The 16,084-nt window shown below is 37.1% G+C and overlaps 1 protein-coding gene across 1 annotated transcript in view; it reads left to right on the forward strand.

Annotated features, from left to right (window-relative positions):
* Positions 1-464: 464 nt before the first annotated feature.
* The window catches only part of GUF1 (GUF1 GTPase homolog (S. cerevisiae)), a 17,139-nt gene continuing 1,519 nt past the window's right edge, over positions 465-16,084 (forward strand). Inside the window, exons 1-12 of the mRNA XM_010293431.1 lie at positions 465-570; positions 2,114-2,262; positions 2,465-2,545; positions 4,554-4,631; positions 7,892-7,975; positions 8,472-8,536; positions 9,558-9,761; positions 11,302-11,441; positions 12,595-12,718; positions 13,082-13,214; positions 14,747-14,890; positions 15,906-16,039. Of these exons, the coding sequence (XP_010291733.1) occupies positions 471-570; positions 2,114-2,262; positions 2,465-2,545; positions 4,554-4,631; positions 7,892-7,975; positions 8,472-8,536; positions 9,558-9,761; positions 11,302-11,441; positions 12,595-12,718; positions 13,082-13,214; positions 14,747-14,890; positions 15,906-16,039 (1,436 nt within the window). The 5' untranslated portion in view covers positions 465-470. The remainder of the gene's footprint in view (positions 571-2,113; positions 2,263-2,464; positions 2,546-4,553; positions 4,632-7,891; positions 7,976-8,471; positions 8,537-9,557; positions 9,762-11,301; positions 11,442-12,594; positions 12,719-13,081; positions 13,215-14,746; positions 14,891-15,905; positions 16,040-16,084) is intronic.

Consider the following 16,084-nt stretch of genomic DNA (forward strand, 5'->3'; position numbering starts at 1 on the left):
AACTGTTACCTGTAGCTTCCTTTTCCACAAAGTCTGCTTGCTCCTTGTGATAAGGTCACTGCTGCCTGAGCTGCTAGGTAATGTCGCTGTATTCTTATCATGCATGTGAAGAATAATGTCCTTAATGGTCACCTGAATCCAGTTTTCTTAAACCTTAAATTTAGTATTTTAACAAACTTGAAACTGTGCTAATTCCCAACTTCTTATATGCATAAGAACATAGTACCTTTCACAGTGCTTTCCAGCATACTTACTGATTATTCAGTAATAAATAAATATATATATGTATGACTAAAATGAAATGGTAGCATTTGAAACACTGATGACAATTTAAGTTTTTGTATCTCTGTTCAAGCTATGCCTCTTCTAGAGGAGAGAGTTAATTATTTTTTAAAGACTAAGTCATTGTACGTAGAGACTGTAACCATGGGCTATTAAAATAAATTTCTGTTTTTCAGGAAAAATTAGATATGTCAACATATCCTGTTGAAAACATTAGAAACTTCAGTATTATAGCTCATGTAGATCATGGCAAAAGTACACTAGCAGACAGGTTGTTGGAAATTACAGGTAAGTGTTCTCATTTTATACTACTTTTTCTTGACATGTAAGGTGACGTGTAAGTTTTTGTAGCTTTCATTATTAGTAAGATTTCTAATATCTTTGTTCTTCTAGTGCCAGGTTGCTTGTACTTTTAGGCTGCCAGTTGTGTAGTGTTACAGATGCAAATATGATGCACTTTCTTTCTGATTGAGATTTGCCTACAAGTAGGTGTAAGGAAGTATGTATTTTGGAAGGAGACTGAAAAGGAGCGTACTTCTTTGTTCAAGATGCTACTCCTGTAATTCCAATTGTCCATTAGACCAGTACACACCAAGTTTTTGATGTTTACTGCCAGTGTTTGGGGATGGTCAGAAGGGGACTGTCAGGAGGTAGGAATTCTGGGCAGAGTAGTTTTCAAAAGAGTTATTGAAACAGGGAGGAACTTCAGCTGCTTGTGCTTAGATGGAAGTAATGATATGTCCTCTTCTGAGTGAACCATAAACAGGTGCCTTTCATGGTGGTGAAGCTCACTGATACTGAAGCTGATATGATGCTGCATAGTAAGTTTTAGAAATGTACAACCCTATCTTGATTTAGATTTATTGTGTAGAATAACTGCTAGTAATTAAGTGTAAATTCCATGGATTCTCAGCTTGCCTTTTCCTTCACTCTTTACGTATTGGTCAAGTTGTGTTACTTTCATCTTCTGAGGTGTTTATTGTGTCCTTATTGGAGTGTTTCTTGGACTTCAGTGTTTTTATTTCTGTGATACTGTTGAGGATAAGGAAAGCTATCCCCCTTTAATGTGAAAGTGAGAAACAGAAATGCTAAGGAATCTTCATAAGTGACTGAAACTAGGCGTTCCTTGGAAGAGGGAGACAGAGGTTGCCTTAGAGGGTTCACTAAGGTAGGCTGTAAAGCAATTACTGTATCTCCCAACAGGAGACTAATTTTGGGGCAGAGCTTAAATTAGATACTCAGAAATACCTTTTGGAACAGTCTTGCTTTTCTCTTTAAGGGATGAGCAAAGCAAAACCTGGGAGAAAAGCTTTTGATCAAAGTTATTCTTTATGATTATCTCCTATGTGTCACTACGGGCAATTGTACCTGATGCCTGTGGTAGAATAGAGTTTTGAATTCAGGTCTGTCAAGCTCTATGATAGTGCTCTTTTTGCACTTGAGATTGGCACTGGTTGGAGCCGTGGGCTGTGGAGCTGCTCTCCAATGATAAGGGGTGAATTTTCTTTAAACAACAAAATTATTTAGCACTGAATGGAATCTTTGCTGCTTCTTAATCTCTGATTTAGACTTACATGATGCTTTATATCCTGTTTGTTCAGTAAAATATTTTATATAAATTCATATGTAAAAATTTATTTAACGAATGTTAAGAATTGAAGCATAATTTTATTTTTAAATTAAAATCTAGGTTTAGTTTAATCACATGGTAAAGCTTCATTTGCAGCTGCAAGTCCCATGTTTTCCTGTTAATGGCATTTTCAAGAATTATTTATTTTGAAAGCTAATGTACTAAATGAGGTAATAAAACTGTTTTTTTTTTTAATTTTAGGAACAATTGCTAAAACTGACCGTAATAAACAAGTGCTGGATAAACTGCAAGTGGAACGTGAAAGAGGAATTACAGTTAAAGCACAATCTGCATCTCTCTTTTACAATCACGAAGGAGTAAACTACCTCTTAAATCTTATTGACACACCAGTAAGTTAAGTATAAACAGTGTTTAAATCACATAAAACTAAATGTCTTTAAAAGTAAGAGATTTCTGGCTTCTTGCATTTATTCAGTTTCTTTTTTTTTCTAAGAATTGTGAACATATATACAAATGAGACATCATAATATAGAAATCTTTGCAAAAGACTCTAGGAATACCTTAAATTGTAAACAGTTATTTTTTCCACAGGGCCACGTAGATTTCAGCTATGAAGTATCACGATCACTGTCTGCCTGTCAAGGTGTCATACTTGTAGTGGATGCAAATGAGGTGGGGTTCTTAATTCTTGTTTTCTACTTAGAATTTCAACAATTTCTTTAAGAAAGCTAGAGAGAAGACTAGATTGGGGTTTTTGCTCCTAGTCTTTCTCCATAAAAGTCGTACATTGCAGAAGAAGAGTAATGGGAGTTGAAAAAAAATTCTAGAGACAAATACTTGTGTGGTGATAGGTACTGCAGTTCCATGACATAGCAATAAAAGCACAGGATTAATGAAGAATCAGATTTTACTTTTTTACAGAGTATGAACTTTGCAGATGGCAGTCTGGAGAACTTTAAGCTGTTGTACTAATACCCATTGGAGTACTTTCAGTTTCTTGTTGGAAAGCTTGACGATTCATTCAACCAACCACACTGTTAGTTTTAACTAACTGCTGTTGTGTTTTTGGTCATCTATACTGATACTGGCAACATTAAAGCTAAAAGACATTATAAGCCAAACGTGAATAAACTTATTCTGGAAACTTGGGAAGATGTATATTCACTAGGTTAATGGGTTCTTGACTGATCTTGCAGGAGAAACAGGAGAGTGGGGGAGTAAAATGTCTGTAAAGTAATACTCAAATTTACAGACAAATAACATACTAGGAGGGAAGTGAAATTAAGAGTTGTACTTTTATTTGTACAGTGTTAGAAACATTTTAAAGAATCAGTTAACAGACTAAAATATGAGGGTTATGGGATCATGATTTTAAACATGGATACATTCTCACAAAGTATTTTGATGATAATTTTCTCTATGGCATATTTATGATTGGCTTGTACGAGGGTCAAATGAATGCTACTTTTTTCCTTGTTATATGAAAAAACCCACCAACAACTGACTGACTGACTTTCAATGATTATGAACACTTGCTCTTTCCTAGCTGGTGGCCAAGTGGACTTCTTAAATAAGCTTCGGTAATAAATATGTTTTCGGAATGTGCGGATGTTTTCATATTTAATGTGTATATATTTTTTGATGTCCTATTTAAGTATTATGTGATTATTTGGTATTCTGTATTGCCTTTCAATCAGAATGCTTACAAACTCAACTTTTTCACTGTAATTGTTAGTGTTTTAGTGTTTTTCCGGCCAGCCTGAATTCTGGAGGTAACTTTCAAGATTTAGGTCTTAGTTTTTTTGGGGTTTTTTTTTAATACATGTTCTTTGCTGCTTCTTTACATGCCTAAAAAGTTAGGCTCGTATATCCATAGTGAATATCCCTGTATAAGTAATTTTCCACTTGATCTGTTGTAAAAAAAGGGAAAGACAATAAGTAGCTACTTTTTTTTCCCCATCTGTTCCCCTTCATCCCCTCTTCTACCCTAATTATGGGCAAGCTAATTGTGATGTTAGGCTTTATGCTCTCATTCATTGTCATCTCTATCTCTTTGTTTTCACTTGCCTGGTACTTGGATCTGGAAGGTAATCTTCCTTTTCTTTTCTAATCAGAGCTGTTCTTTTGCCATCCTTTTGAAAGAAATGTGAGGTACAAACCTTATAATTTGTTTTCTTTTTAGAAATAACTGTAAGGTAAGTTGAAGGTATGTTCCTGCCCTCTGGAGTAACTACAGTCTCATGATCATGATAAACATCCCTTTGTCTTAGTCCATTTGTGAATAGTTTGTTGTGGACAAAGAAGCTGTTTTTTGAGGTTATGACCCGTTATGATCTTGGCTATTCAGAAATAAATATCATATACAAAAATATGTACTTGGTGCATAGTGTGTACATAATACTGTGTTATCTATAAATAATTCCATGTAAGTGGAAGTAAGATCACACATACAGCATTATTAGTTTGTCTACTTATACTCAGATGATGAGAATGTTGTGTTCTTTCTCAGCAATGTGTATAATCAATAACCTTTACTAGTTTTCCATTCCCCAAATGAAGGAGTGGATAGAATAGCAAAGTAATCTTATGTTGTGGAGTATGCCGAAAAAACCCCAAACAAACCAAACCACCAAAACTCAGGAAGATTCCATGTTAAACTTTTTTAATGCTTATTTTCTAGGGTATTCAGGCTCAGACAGTGGCCAATTTCTATCTTGCTTTTGAAGCACAGCTTGCAATAATTCCTGTCGTAAATAAGGTAACAGAGGTTTTAGAGTTTCATATTAAATGGTTGTTTAAATGTGTAGAAGATTGATAAGAAATGTGTCCTCAAATAGAAGTATATAATGAAAAGATAACTAGAATGTAATAATAATTTTGTGTATTTGCTGTCTGTTTAATATTTTACAGTAATTGCTGGGAACTTCAGTTTCCATTTCATAAAATACAGGTAGAAACATTTTACAAGCAGCACTGAAAAATTACTATTGTAGTCAGTATAGTCAGAAGCATTGTGTAAATTGTATCTTGATCAGGAAATCTGAACCAGCTATGGTTAACAAACAAATAAGCTTGAAGCAAACAAGAGCTATGGTATGAGAAACAACTGACCACTTAGGTAATACTCAGTACTCTGTATTTTATCCTAATGAGAACAAGCTGAACCTGTGGCATTCCAGGGTGTCAGATTGACTTGATGTTAATTACAGATGAGAGTGTTTAGCTGCTATGGGCATTTGGATATGAATGGACAGAAGGTTGCAGATGAACCTACATGTGCTCTGCCATGCTCCAAGCAGACTGGTTGTGATGTGGCTTTTGGACAGCCCCATAATCCAAGGGGAAATGGTTAGCGACCTGCTGCACCACTTAGACACACACAAGTCTATGGGGCTGGATGGGATCCACCCAAGAGTATGGAGGGAGCTGGCTCACCAGGTCACTTTCCATCATTTATCAGCAGTGCTGGCTAACTGGGGAGGTACCAGTTGACTGGAGGTTAGCAAATGTGACGCTCATCTACAAGAAGGGCCAGAAGGAGGATCTGGGGAACCACAGGCCTGTCAGTCTGACCTCGGTGCTTGGGAAGGTTATGGAGCACATAATCTTGAGCAGCATCACATAGCACGTACAGGACAACCAGGAGATCAGGCCCAGTCATCATGGGTTTATGAAAGGCAGGTCCTGCCTGATCAACCTGATTTCTGTCTGTGACAAGGTGACCCACTTAGTGGATTAAGGGAAGGCTGTGGACATTGTCTGCCTAGACTTTAGTAAAGCCTTTGACACTGTCTCCCGCAGCATTCTCCTGGAGAAACTGGCTGCTCATGGGTTGGATGGGGGTCAGCTGGCTGCTCATGGGTTGGATGGGGGTCAGCTGGCTGCTCATGGGTTGGATGGGGGTCAGCTGGCTGCTCATGGGTTGGATGGGGGTCAGCTGGCTGCTCATGGGTTGGATGGGGGTCAGCTGGCTGCTCATGGGTTGGATGGGGGTCAGCTGGCTGCTCATGGGTTGGATGGGGGTCAGCTGGCTGCTCATGGGTTGGATGGGTGTCAGCTGGCTGCTCATGGGTCTTTGTTGTGTAAAAAAAACTGACTGGATTTCCAGGCCCAAAGAGTTATGATGTATAGAGTTAAATCCAGTTGGTGGTCGGTCGCAAGTGGTGTTCCTCAGGGCTCAGTATTGGGCCCGGTTCTATTTAATGTCTTTATCAATGATCTGGATGAGGGGATTGAGTGTTCCCTCAGTAAGTTTGCAGACACCACCAATTTGGGAGGAGCTGATCTGCTTGAGGGGAGGAAGGGTCTGCAGAGGACAGGCTGGATAGATGGGTGAGGCTCAACAAGGTGAGGTGCAAGGTCCTGCACTCGGGTCACAACAACCCCATGCAATGCTACAGGCTTGGGGAGGAGTGGCTGGAGAGCAGCCCGGTGGAAAAGGACCTGGGGGTGCTGGCCGGCTGAACATGAGCCAGCAGTGTGCCCAGGTGGCCAAGGCCAACAGCGTCCTGGCCTGTATCAGAACTAGTGCGGCCAGCAGGAGTAGGGAAGTGATCGTGCCCCTGTACTCGGCACTGGTGAGGCCGCAGCTTGAATCCTGTGTTCAGTGTTGGGCCCCTCACTACAAGAAGGATGCTGAGGTGCTGGAGTGTCCAGAGAAGGGCAATGAAGCTGGTGAAGGGTCTGGAGAACAAGTCTTATGAGGAGCGGCTGAGGGAACTGGGGTTGTTTCATCTGGAGAAGAGGAGGCTGAGGGGGGGACCTTATTGCTCTCTACAACTCCCTGAAAGGAGGTCGTAGCGAGGTCGGTGTTGGTCTCTTTTCCCAAGTAACAAGAAATAGGCCAAGAAGAAGTGATCTCAAGTTGCACCAGGGGAGGTTTAGATTCGATATTAGGAAAATTTCCTCACTGAAAGGGTTGTCAAGCATTGGAACAGGCTGCCTGGGGAAGTGGTAGAAGCACCATCCCTGGAGGTATTTAAAAGACGTGTGGATGTGTTGCTTACGGACGTGGTTTACTTGTGGACTTGGCAGTGCTAAGTTAACGGTTGGACTTGATGATCTTAAGGGTCTTTTCCAACCTAAATGATTCTATGATTCTTCTAATCCTGCTTTTTGAAATACCAGATTTTTAACAGCTGTGGTTTTCAAATTGGAAATTGCAGATGTGAGCAATTTAGAATGCTGTCAGCATAAGCTTAGGTTGTCTTGTATTTATGCGTATACACTTGCCTTAGTGATGTGTAACTTGTGTAATTTCTGTGTCACTTCTTGGTTGACCCTTTAACCTGAGAACACTTCAGACTCCTATCTGTGGATAGGAAGGACTTAGATAATTTGGTATATATGTAACAGTCCTGGAGCTCATCATAATTTAAATGCACCAGTTCATGAACATTTGAAATGCTTTTTTTGGGTGAGTCTTCAAGTGACTTTTTACAGAAATAACTTTAAAGGTTCTTGCTATGATAATCCATATATTCCTTCATGTGCTTTAGTGTGGGTTGTTATTTTTTTGTTGTTAATGGTGTTACACAGAGGGGATAACATGTCGCAGCACAATATTTTAGAAGTGTAGTCTTAGTTTTAAATCCAAATGTTGTGGTTTATACAATTTTGGGGGGCTGTATGATTGGAATCACAAGAGTAGTTGTTGCTCAGCTTAAATTAATTGGTTTTTGTAGATGTATATTGTACTTAATGTTTGATCCTATAAACAGTATAGGTAGCACTTATGCTTTTGAATTACTTTGTAAAATAAAGGTTTTTTTACCAGCTTTTGGACAAAGGTGTTTTGTCTAGTGAAACAAACAAAAAATAGTCTAGTTACAGAGGGTATCCTTCCTAAAGTCAAGCAAGGAAGACTATTTCTAAATTGAATCTGGCTAAAGTTCTTTTCCTGAAGACATCCAGTATTACTTATAAATACATAAAAGTTCCTTGACTTGTATATTTGGAAGTGCTGGATCATGTGGAAGACATGGTTGCCTGTATATTTAGCAGTTTATTGTTTTCCAGATTGACTTGAAGAATGCGGACCCTGAAAGAGTTGAAAAACAAATTGAGAAGCTGTTTGATATCCCAGTAGATGAATGTGTAAGGGTAAGATCTCTTATAAGTTTTGTAACATGGCTGATTGTATAACTATGACTACTTTGTAGCTAATGAAAGACATGTACATGTAGTAAATCAGCAGGGTGTCATCTGTCTGCCTGTCTTTGTGTGACATACATGAATTTCTTTTAAGATTGTCTCTTGGAAAACAAGACTGGAGAATGTATACTAGAATTTTTAACCAAGAAATGTCCTGATGAATGGCATCAGATAGATTTTAAATTATTTCTCATTGTGGATCCATAAATTGTTTTCATTTTTACCATAATTGCCATTCAGGAGACAAAAGAAGAGTTATCGGAATAACTTATAATCAAATAAGCATTTCATAGTAATAGCATTCTAAAGCGTGCTTCAGAGTGCTTTGAATGGGTAGTGTTATCTGTGGCCACCAAAACTGTCTAAGTAAATGTGACACTATTTAATAGATACTTAATGAGTGTAAGAAACATAGCTTATAAAATTGTTGTTGGACTTGTTTTAGATTTCTGCTAAACAAGGAACAAATGTTGAAAAAGTTCTTCAAAAGGTCATTGAGAAGATTCCACCGTAAGTCTGTGTTTAGTTATGAAACCTTGTAAGACTAATTAGGAAAACATGAGTTGCATGTATACAGTATTGGCAGTAGTTTTGCACTTAATATTCATCTGATTTAAAGTCAATAGTTTATAAAGAGATGTGAGAAATCTAATGTCAGAGCTGGTTAAGTCAGTTTCAAATTGCAAATCAGAAAAAATGACACCAGATTTGAGATGCCTTTTAAAAAACGAATGTGTGAATATCAGTGGAGAAGATTTCTTTATTCTTAAGAAGTGTGAAAGGAAAATTAATGTGTCTGAAATGAAAGATGAGAGGTGAGCCACTAAAGGTGATACTTTTTTTGACTGTTCATATAGCTTCCATGAATCTCAGTGTTTGATGATGGGTGCCGTTACTCCTTTGCGCATTGCATACTTAAAATGGTAAAGGTAACTGAAATCTGCTGCGTTTAGAGTTTCATATCCTGAACCCAACCTTTAAAATAGACTTTTATCTGAGATTTTGATGACAAAGCTGCTAAATTGAAGTTGTTTCAATCAGCATATTGCTTTTCATTCTTTTTTCCTACTATTGGCTAATAATTGTAGTCCTCATATTAGTTAATCATTACAGTTAAAAAAAAAAACCAAACACAATGAAAATCCAAGATTAGTTTTTTATGAAAGATCGCAAAACCAAAATATCAGTGGATTCGTTTTTAAACTGAGCTGTTAGAATGTAACTTGAATTTTTGTTGTCCCCCATAATACAATATTTTAAGCATCAGTTTCACCTGTTGTGAAATGGGTATGATGGCTACTCATTTGATTTTTTTCTGTTTATACTGCTATTGAACATGGGGGAAACAAAATATAAATATTTGCTGCATAATAGTGAAACACTGAAATGATGTCTGGTAAGTGTTTACTGAAAATTACTTGATAGTTTTATCTATATTAATGTGAAAGTTTTTGGGATGGGGGTGCTTGCTCATTCATTATTGAATGAAAAAACACACTGCTTAATATAGTGTTCTAATTTTTATTGACAGACCCCAATGTAATACTGCTGATCCATTGAAAGTGTTAGTGTTTGACTCGACCTTTGACCACTACCGAGGCGTCATCGCTAACATTGCGCTCTTTGGTGGGGAGATTCAGAAAGGGCATAAAATCGTGTCTGCACACACAAATAAAAGATACGAAGTTAATGAAGTTGGAATTCTGACTCCAAATGAACAGCCAACGCATAAGCTGTAAGTAAAAATTTCTTACAGTGGAACAAATCATAAATTGGTGTAAGATACATAATGTTGCATTTCTGTTTGATTTTTGCTTTAAGTGATAAAGGTTGGGAGATGTCTGGGTTTTTTGTTCTTTGGTAGTGAGTTTTTTTATGATTATGATTTGTAATTTAATGCTCAATGTCAGTCTTTTTCATTTTGGGCATGCTGAGGCAGAAGCTTTTGGGGACTGCTTTTTGGGCACTGCTAGGGGGAGGAAGCCATTCTATCATCTAGAGTTCATGGAACATCTGGACAGCTAGGTTTTTTTAAGACTAGCATTTAATATTCTTATTCAGCTGTCCAATTTATTTCTAGGAACTACCTTGTTTGAGAGTGGAAGGTAATGGGGCTTCATCTTAGTTATTGCTGCAGCATATTTTGAGGGTGGAAAACTTAAAATCCATGAATGCAACAGCTTCCAGAAACTGGCTCCTCATGGCAGCAGTGGGAAGAAAATCAGGTACTTAGAATTAGTGGAGAAGCTTTATCAGTTTGCATCCAAGTATGTGTTAATGAGTTTCTTGGGAGATTCTCAGTGAGACTAGGTTACTTTGTGTGGTGGGTTGAACCCAGCCAGCAACTAAGCTATGACCAGCCACTTAGCTCACTCCCTCAACCCCAGTGGGCTGGGGGAGAGAATTGGAAGAGCAAAAGTGAAGAACAACTCCTGGCTTGAGCTAAAGACAGTCTCATAAATGAAGGAAAAAGAAATAAAAATAAGTGTGCAAAGGCAATCAATTACTCACCACCTCCCACAAGAAGACTGATGCCCTGCTAGTCTACAAGTAATGGCCACCTTGGAAAGACTACAGTCCTTGTTTTTTATTGCCAAGCATGACATTATATGGCATGGAATATGCCTTTGGTCAGTTCAAGTCCTCTGTCCCGGCTTTGTCACCTCTCAGCCTCTTGCCCACCTCTAGCCCATTTGCTGGGGTTACAGAGTGAGAAACAGAAAGTACTATTCAGCAACAGCGGAAACATTGGTATGTTGTCAATACTGTTTTAGTCACAAATCTAAAACGTAGCACCATACAGGGCTCCAGTTCCAGCCAAATTGGAACTGAATTCCAGCCTAAACCAGTCTACCATGGGTTCCCCTCCTGACAGCATTATGTGCTGATGGAAGGTATTTGTCTTTTGTTGTTTCTGCCATTTCGTACATGAACCTTGCTGTGCTGGCAGCTGGGAACTGTTCTGGTTCTGTCTTAGATCCCTGAAAACTCCCCTCTAGCTCCAGCTTTCAAATGGGTGTAGCACAGCATTCAAAATCCAGAACTATAAATGTACTCTTTAAATGTAACAGAAATATGGCTACTTGAGTCAACAGATACTTTGTCCCTTGAGACAAAGTTCACAACTCCGAGGAGAAAAAACTTAAATCTGGCTTATGGGCTTTTAGCAGAGGGTGATTTATTTGAATTTCTGACTGAGCTAAGTCAAGTGGGAAAAATAGTAGAAATACTGATAATGCCAAGAAGCATGTCCGTATAATGCCACTTTTATTTAGATATGCTGGACAGGTGGGCTACCTGATTGCTGGGATGAAAGAAGTAACAGAAGCCCAAATAGGAGACACACTGTTTTTGTATAAACAGCCAGTGGAGCCTTTGCCTGGCTTTAAGTCAGCGAAGCCAATGGTTTTTGCAGGTGAGGAGTAAACTGATATAAAGTGGAATTACTTCTTTCCAGTAACAAGAGTAAGAGAGCTGTTAGAGCTTTTAAAACAATGTACATATATGTTAAGAGTTGTGAGGATTAGAATTTTAGCAAAGTTAAGCTAAAGAGGCATGTCATTTATATAGCTTTGTGTAATTTTCCCTGTGACTTAACAGACAGGATTAATAATAGTTGCAGACTGGTTTTATATGAGTACAAGACTAACATATATTTTTAGCCATGATTATTGCTTCTAATGCCAGTAAACTCTTGACAGCTGGAAAAGAAGTGTTGAGGCTTTAAAAAAGTATGTCCATTTTTGGCAGTTCTTCATCTAGATAATCAGGTTTGCATAATTACTGTGATTTTTTTTTTTCCTTTTAAAAATTAGCAGTTGTTTCTTTTTCATTAAACATGGTAAACTGCCAAAGCTAATATTCAGAAGGATTCTGTAAAATATTTGACATTTTAAGCTTATATAGTTCTGTTGAGCTGTTTCCACCAGCTTCAGTAACTACTACAAATACTATGGAAGATAGCTTTGGAAAAAAATAAATTCTGGAAGTCACTTCCTAGACTTATTGTGAGGGAATGTATAAAACTCACTTGAACTGTCTCATGGAGATTAGGTGGTCTGTCAGTGAATGTAGAAACGTGTAATCCTGTAAATAATGTTTTTTGTATGCACATGTGTTGCTTCTTGGTGTAGAGCAATCAACATTTTCGGAATACGTGGTGATGTGAAAAGTGATACAGTAGAATTTATTTCAGGTAGTAATTATACAGACAGCTGCTTTTATTAATTTAAATAAATAAAGCCACTATTTTGTAGGTCTGCAGTGTAAACAAAATAGTGTTTATACTCAGTTGTGCATCTTCCACAACTGTGAAGAATTAGATGAGTACAGTATCCCTACCATTATGGTTTGAATGTTAATTCCTGTTTTGATGAGGCAATCTAAAACTTTATTACATTTTAACTAAAGGTGGGGGGGAAATTCCTTATATTGTTTTAAAGTTGGAACAGAAAGTAAGCTATTTCTGATTGTATTACTGTGCTCGCTATAAGAGGCATGTTTGAAAGCCAAGTACACACTAGATAGAACTGATGTGATAGAAAACTTTATCTAATATGTTTTGACAGGAATGTATCCTGTAGATCAAACAGAATATAATAATCTTAAAAGTGCTCTGGAAAAGCTGACATTGAATGACTCCAGTGTAACTGTTCATCGTGACAGTAGTCTTGCTTTAGGAGCTGGATGGAGGTGAGGCTTTTATACTGCTTTCATTTTGTAAATTGAGAGTACAAGTTTAAGGCAACTGAAGGTTGAATTAAAATGAATTCAAGATTAGGAGCTTTAATTCAAATTAATGATGGGTAAAGATCAAAAGCATTTCATTTTCTTACATTCTGTATTTCCACAGAGTATGCAATTTGTTGTGATTGATAGTTTTTGTTCTCAAACACTCATACTATTCAACTGTAGGATCATTTGGAGATTGTTTGCTGTGCCTGGTATTGCCAGACTAGCAGTGTAAACATGCTGGAGGGGAAAAGAAAAACAAACCACTGTGAAATTCTAGGGGATATACAAATACTTTCACCAATAAGATATTTTTTTCCCCAGGTTGGGTTTCCTTGGTCTTTTACATATGGAAGTTTTTAATCAGCGTTTGGAGCAAGAGTATAACATGTCTGTCATTTTGACTGCACCTACTGTTCCTTATAAAGCTATTCTTTCCTCAGCAAAGTTGATAAAGGTATGTTAAATTTATTACAGCTTTATGTAAATGGCAACTTAAAAGCCTCCTATAATGAACATCTGCACTATTTTTTTAATATAGAGTAGTACTTTACTTTATGGTTAACTTAAAACTTCTTTTAATGGATTTTTTTTTTAAGGAATTTTAACTTTCCTTCCCTCTTCTATGTCAAGCACTCTTTTTTTTTTTTTTTTTTTTAAAACATCTTATAGCCATCCTTGAAAATGTAAATAAAGGACATATTTCTTGCTATATTTTTTTAAGTGCATACTGACTGGACTGAGTTTAAAGCAGATGAAATAATCTTCCAGGTTTTATCAATCAGAAAAACGTTAACATTTTTAGGAATAGCTTGTAATGCTACTGTAGAATGGCAGGGGCTGGTGAAGACAAGTGAGGTTTTGATCACAGTGAAATAGACATGTGCAAACTTCATTGGATTGAGGGCAAAAAAATTACTGTGCTTGAGTTTCAGAGAGATTGAGAGAGAGGTGGACTTGGGAACACCTGCTGAAAGGAGGCTGCAAACTTATTGTTATTATAATGAGCAGAAGCCCATTATTATCCAACATGTACCTCTAAACACTGAGGAAAATCTGTAGATTCCAAACAGCTTGTATAAGAAAGGTTGCTGTACTTGCAAGGTGTAAGGCATATGCCCCTTTTCTCTCCAGTTGTTTTGGTTTCTTCCTTAGGCAGCGTAGCAGCTATGAATGAAGTAACTGACACCTTTGGTGCATAAGTGATTCTGGATTGTTGATGCGGGACACTGTTTTCAAACAGTGCTGGAAGTTGGGTCGTTGTTCAAGACCACTGCCTTGTCAGTGGCAGTGATATTATCACTTGCTTTTGTGCGTGGATGAGGTTGTATGTACGTAAGAAGCATGACCTTCCTTTTATTCTTACTTCAGAAGGATAACTCCAACCCCTGTTGAGATGTTGGACTACAAGAAATAGGAAATGAAAGCACTTGCATAGGAATTGAAAACTTAATTTGTAAGCCCACTTCAGCCTGTAAGGGAGGCTGAACCCAATGTTCTATTTAGAGAAGAATGTCCCCAGCACCAAACTGCAGAATACTTGGAGCAGATCGTTTGCTGAAGCTGTGCTTTATACCTTACCGGGTCAGGATGGAGTAAGAAGGAAGATCCTTGCTCGACAGGCAAGAGAGGGATGCAAAGATGGACAGAAAGACTTTTTTATTTCTATGAATAACCCTAGGTTGTTGTCCTAGTTCTAAGCACTCCTTATGTTTAAAGCATTCTATCCAGTGAATTTAAAAAAAAAATTCCTAGTGAAAGTAACTCCTATAATATTTCTGCATAATAATATTTAAAGAGTGCTCATCATTTCATGTAGAAATCTCTTTTAAAATTGTGCTTGGTATAAATTTGAGTTGTGTAATTCACAAGTGTTTCCAAGCAACTGAAACATTTTTTAGCATTTTTTCTATGCTATTTTTGTCTCCTTTGCTATTCAGTCTACTTATTTGTAAAATTACTGTATCTGTTTTATTTGTTTGTTTTCAGGAGTATGGTAAAGCAGAGATTACTGTTATCAACCCTGCTCAGTTTCCTGATAAACTTTCAGTATCTGAATATTTAGAACCAACTGTTCTTGGTACTATTGTAACACCTCATGAATACATTGGGAAAATAATTGCTTTATGTCAGGTTGGTGTATAGTTTTAGTTTTGTCATTTGCATTTTTAAGCTTTTCATATCATACTTAAAGTGAAGATACTAGATAGTAAGATACTAGATATTAGTACTTAAATAGTATCTCTGACAGTAATTATTACAATTTTTTTTTTCTTTCAAGAGTGTTTAAACTTTTAATGTGTAAAATTACTTCTGAACTACAAAATCCTTATTGTGAAAGTTAGTGATGAAGCTCAGTGACACTGAAGTACCTAGTCAAGCACCTGTGCTAGACAAATTCATCCTGAAAGAATGGAATCTGCAGCAAGGGAATAAGATCTATTGGTTTTTAGAAGTATATTCGTGGAAATAAAACTTCTGTCAACACCTCACCTTCATAGATGTCTTCAGTACTTCACTGGAGTACATTTATGATAGTGATGGCTAATCACATTTCCCCAAGTGTATTTGGAATACTTTTAACTACAAATGTTTTGACTGTCATGCATGTTGTCTTTATGTAATTTCTTTGCAATATTTTTCTTAGCTTTTAACATTTCAAAATACATAATACAAAAGAGTACAGCACTTTTGTGTGTATATGACAGTATAGTGAAGTATAAAATCTATGAAAAAGAATTCCTAAAATACCTTTAAGAACACCTTCCTGGCAGGAAAGATGAGCCTGCGAGTCCTACTGTGTAATACTCCAATGTGTGTGAAAATCTAATTTCAGTGAGATTTATGGACAAATAATTATACATTTAAAAGGCAGCAGTAAGCAGAAGTTGTTAAGGATTTCAGAAATTCAACTTTTAGAGAGGATAGGCTTGAATAATTTTTCCAGTTAAGTTACATCCACTTAATTTATGATGGTGCTGCAATTTGTTCTAGGACTTCAGCGAACTACCAATAAGAAAGTTACTTTGGGGCTTGAAGTACAGGAGTTCTCTTGTGTAACTGGATAGCTGTTTATTTTAATTTGCTTTGTATTTATTTGTTGAAAACTTCCTGTTAAGGGGAACTGAAACAATTTTTATTTGTCTAGGATCGTAGGGCAGTCCAGAAGGATATGTTGTACATTGATGAACACAGGGTTATGTTAAAATACCTCTTTCCACTGAATGAAATTGTCGTGGATTTTTACGATGCTCTTAAGTCTCTGTCTTCTGGTTATGCAAGGTAACTACCTCATTTCTACCCCCTTCCACTCCCCCCTCTCCCCCC

This window comes from Phaethon lepturus, unplaced genomic scaffold (genome assembly GCF_000687285.1).
Source record: "Phaethon lepturus isolate BGI_N335 unplaced genomic scaffold, ASM68728v1 scaffold6778, whole genome shotgun sequence".
Classification (NCBI taxonomy): domain Eukaryota; kingdom Metazoa; phylum Chordata; class Aves; order Phaethontiformes; family Phaethontidae; genus Phaethon; species Phaethon lepturus.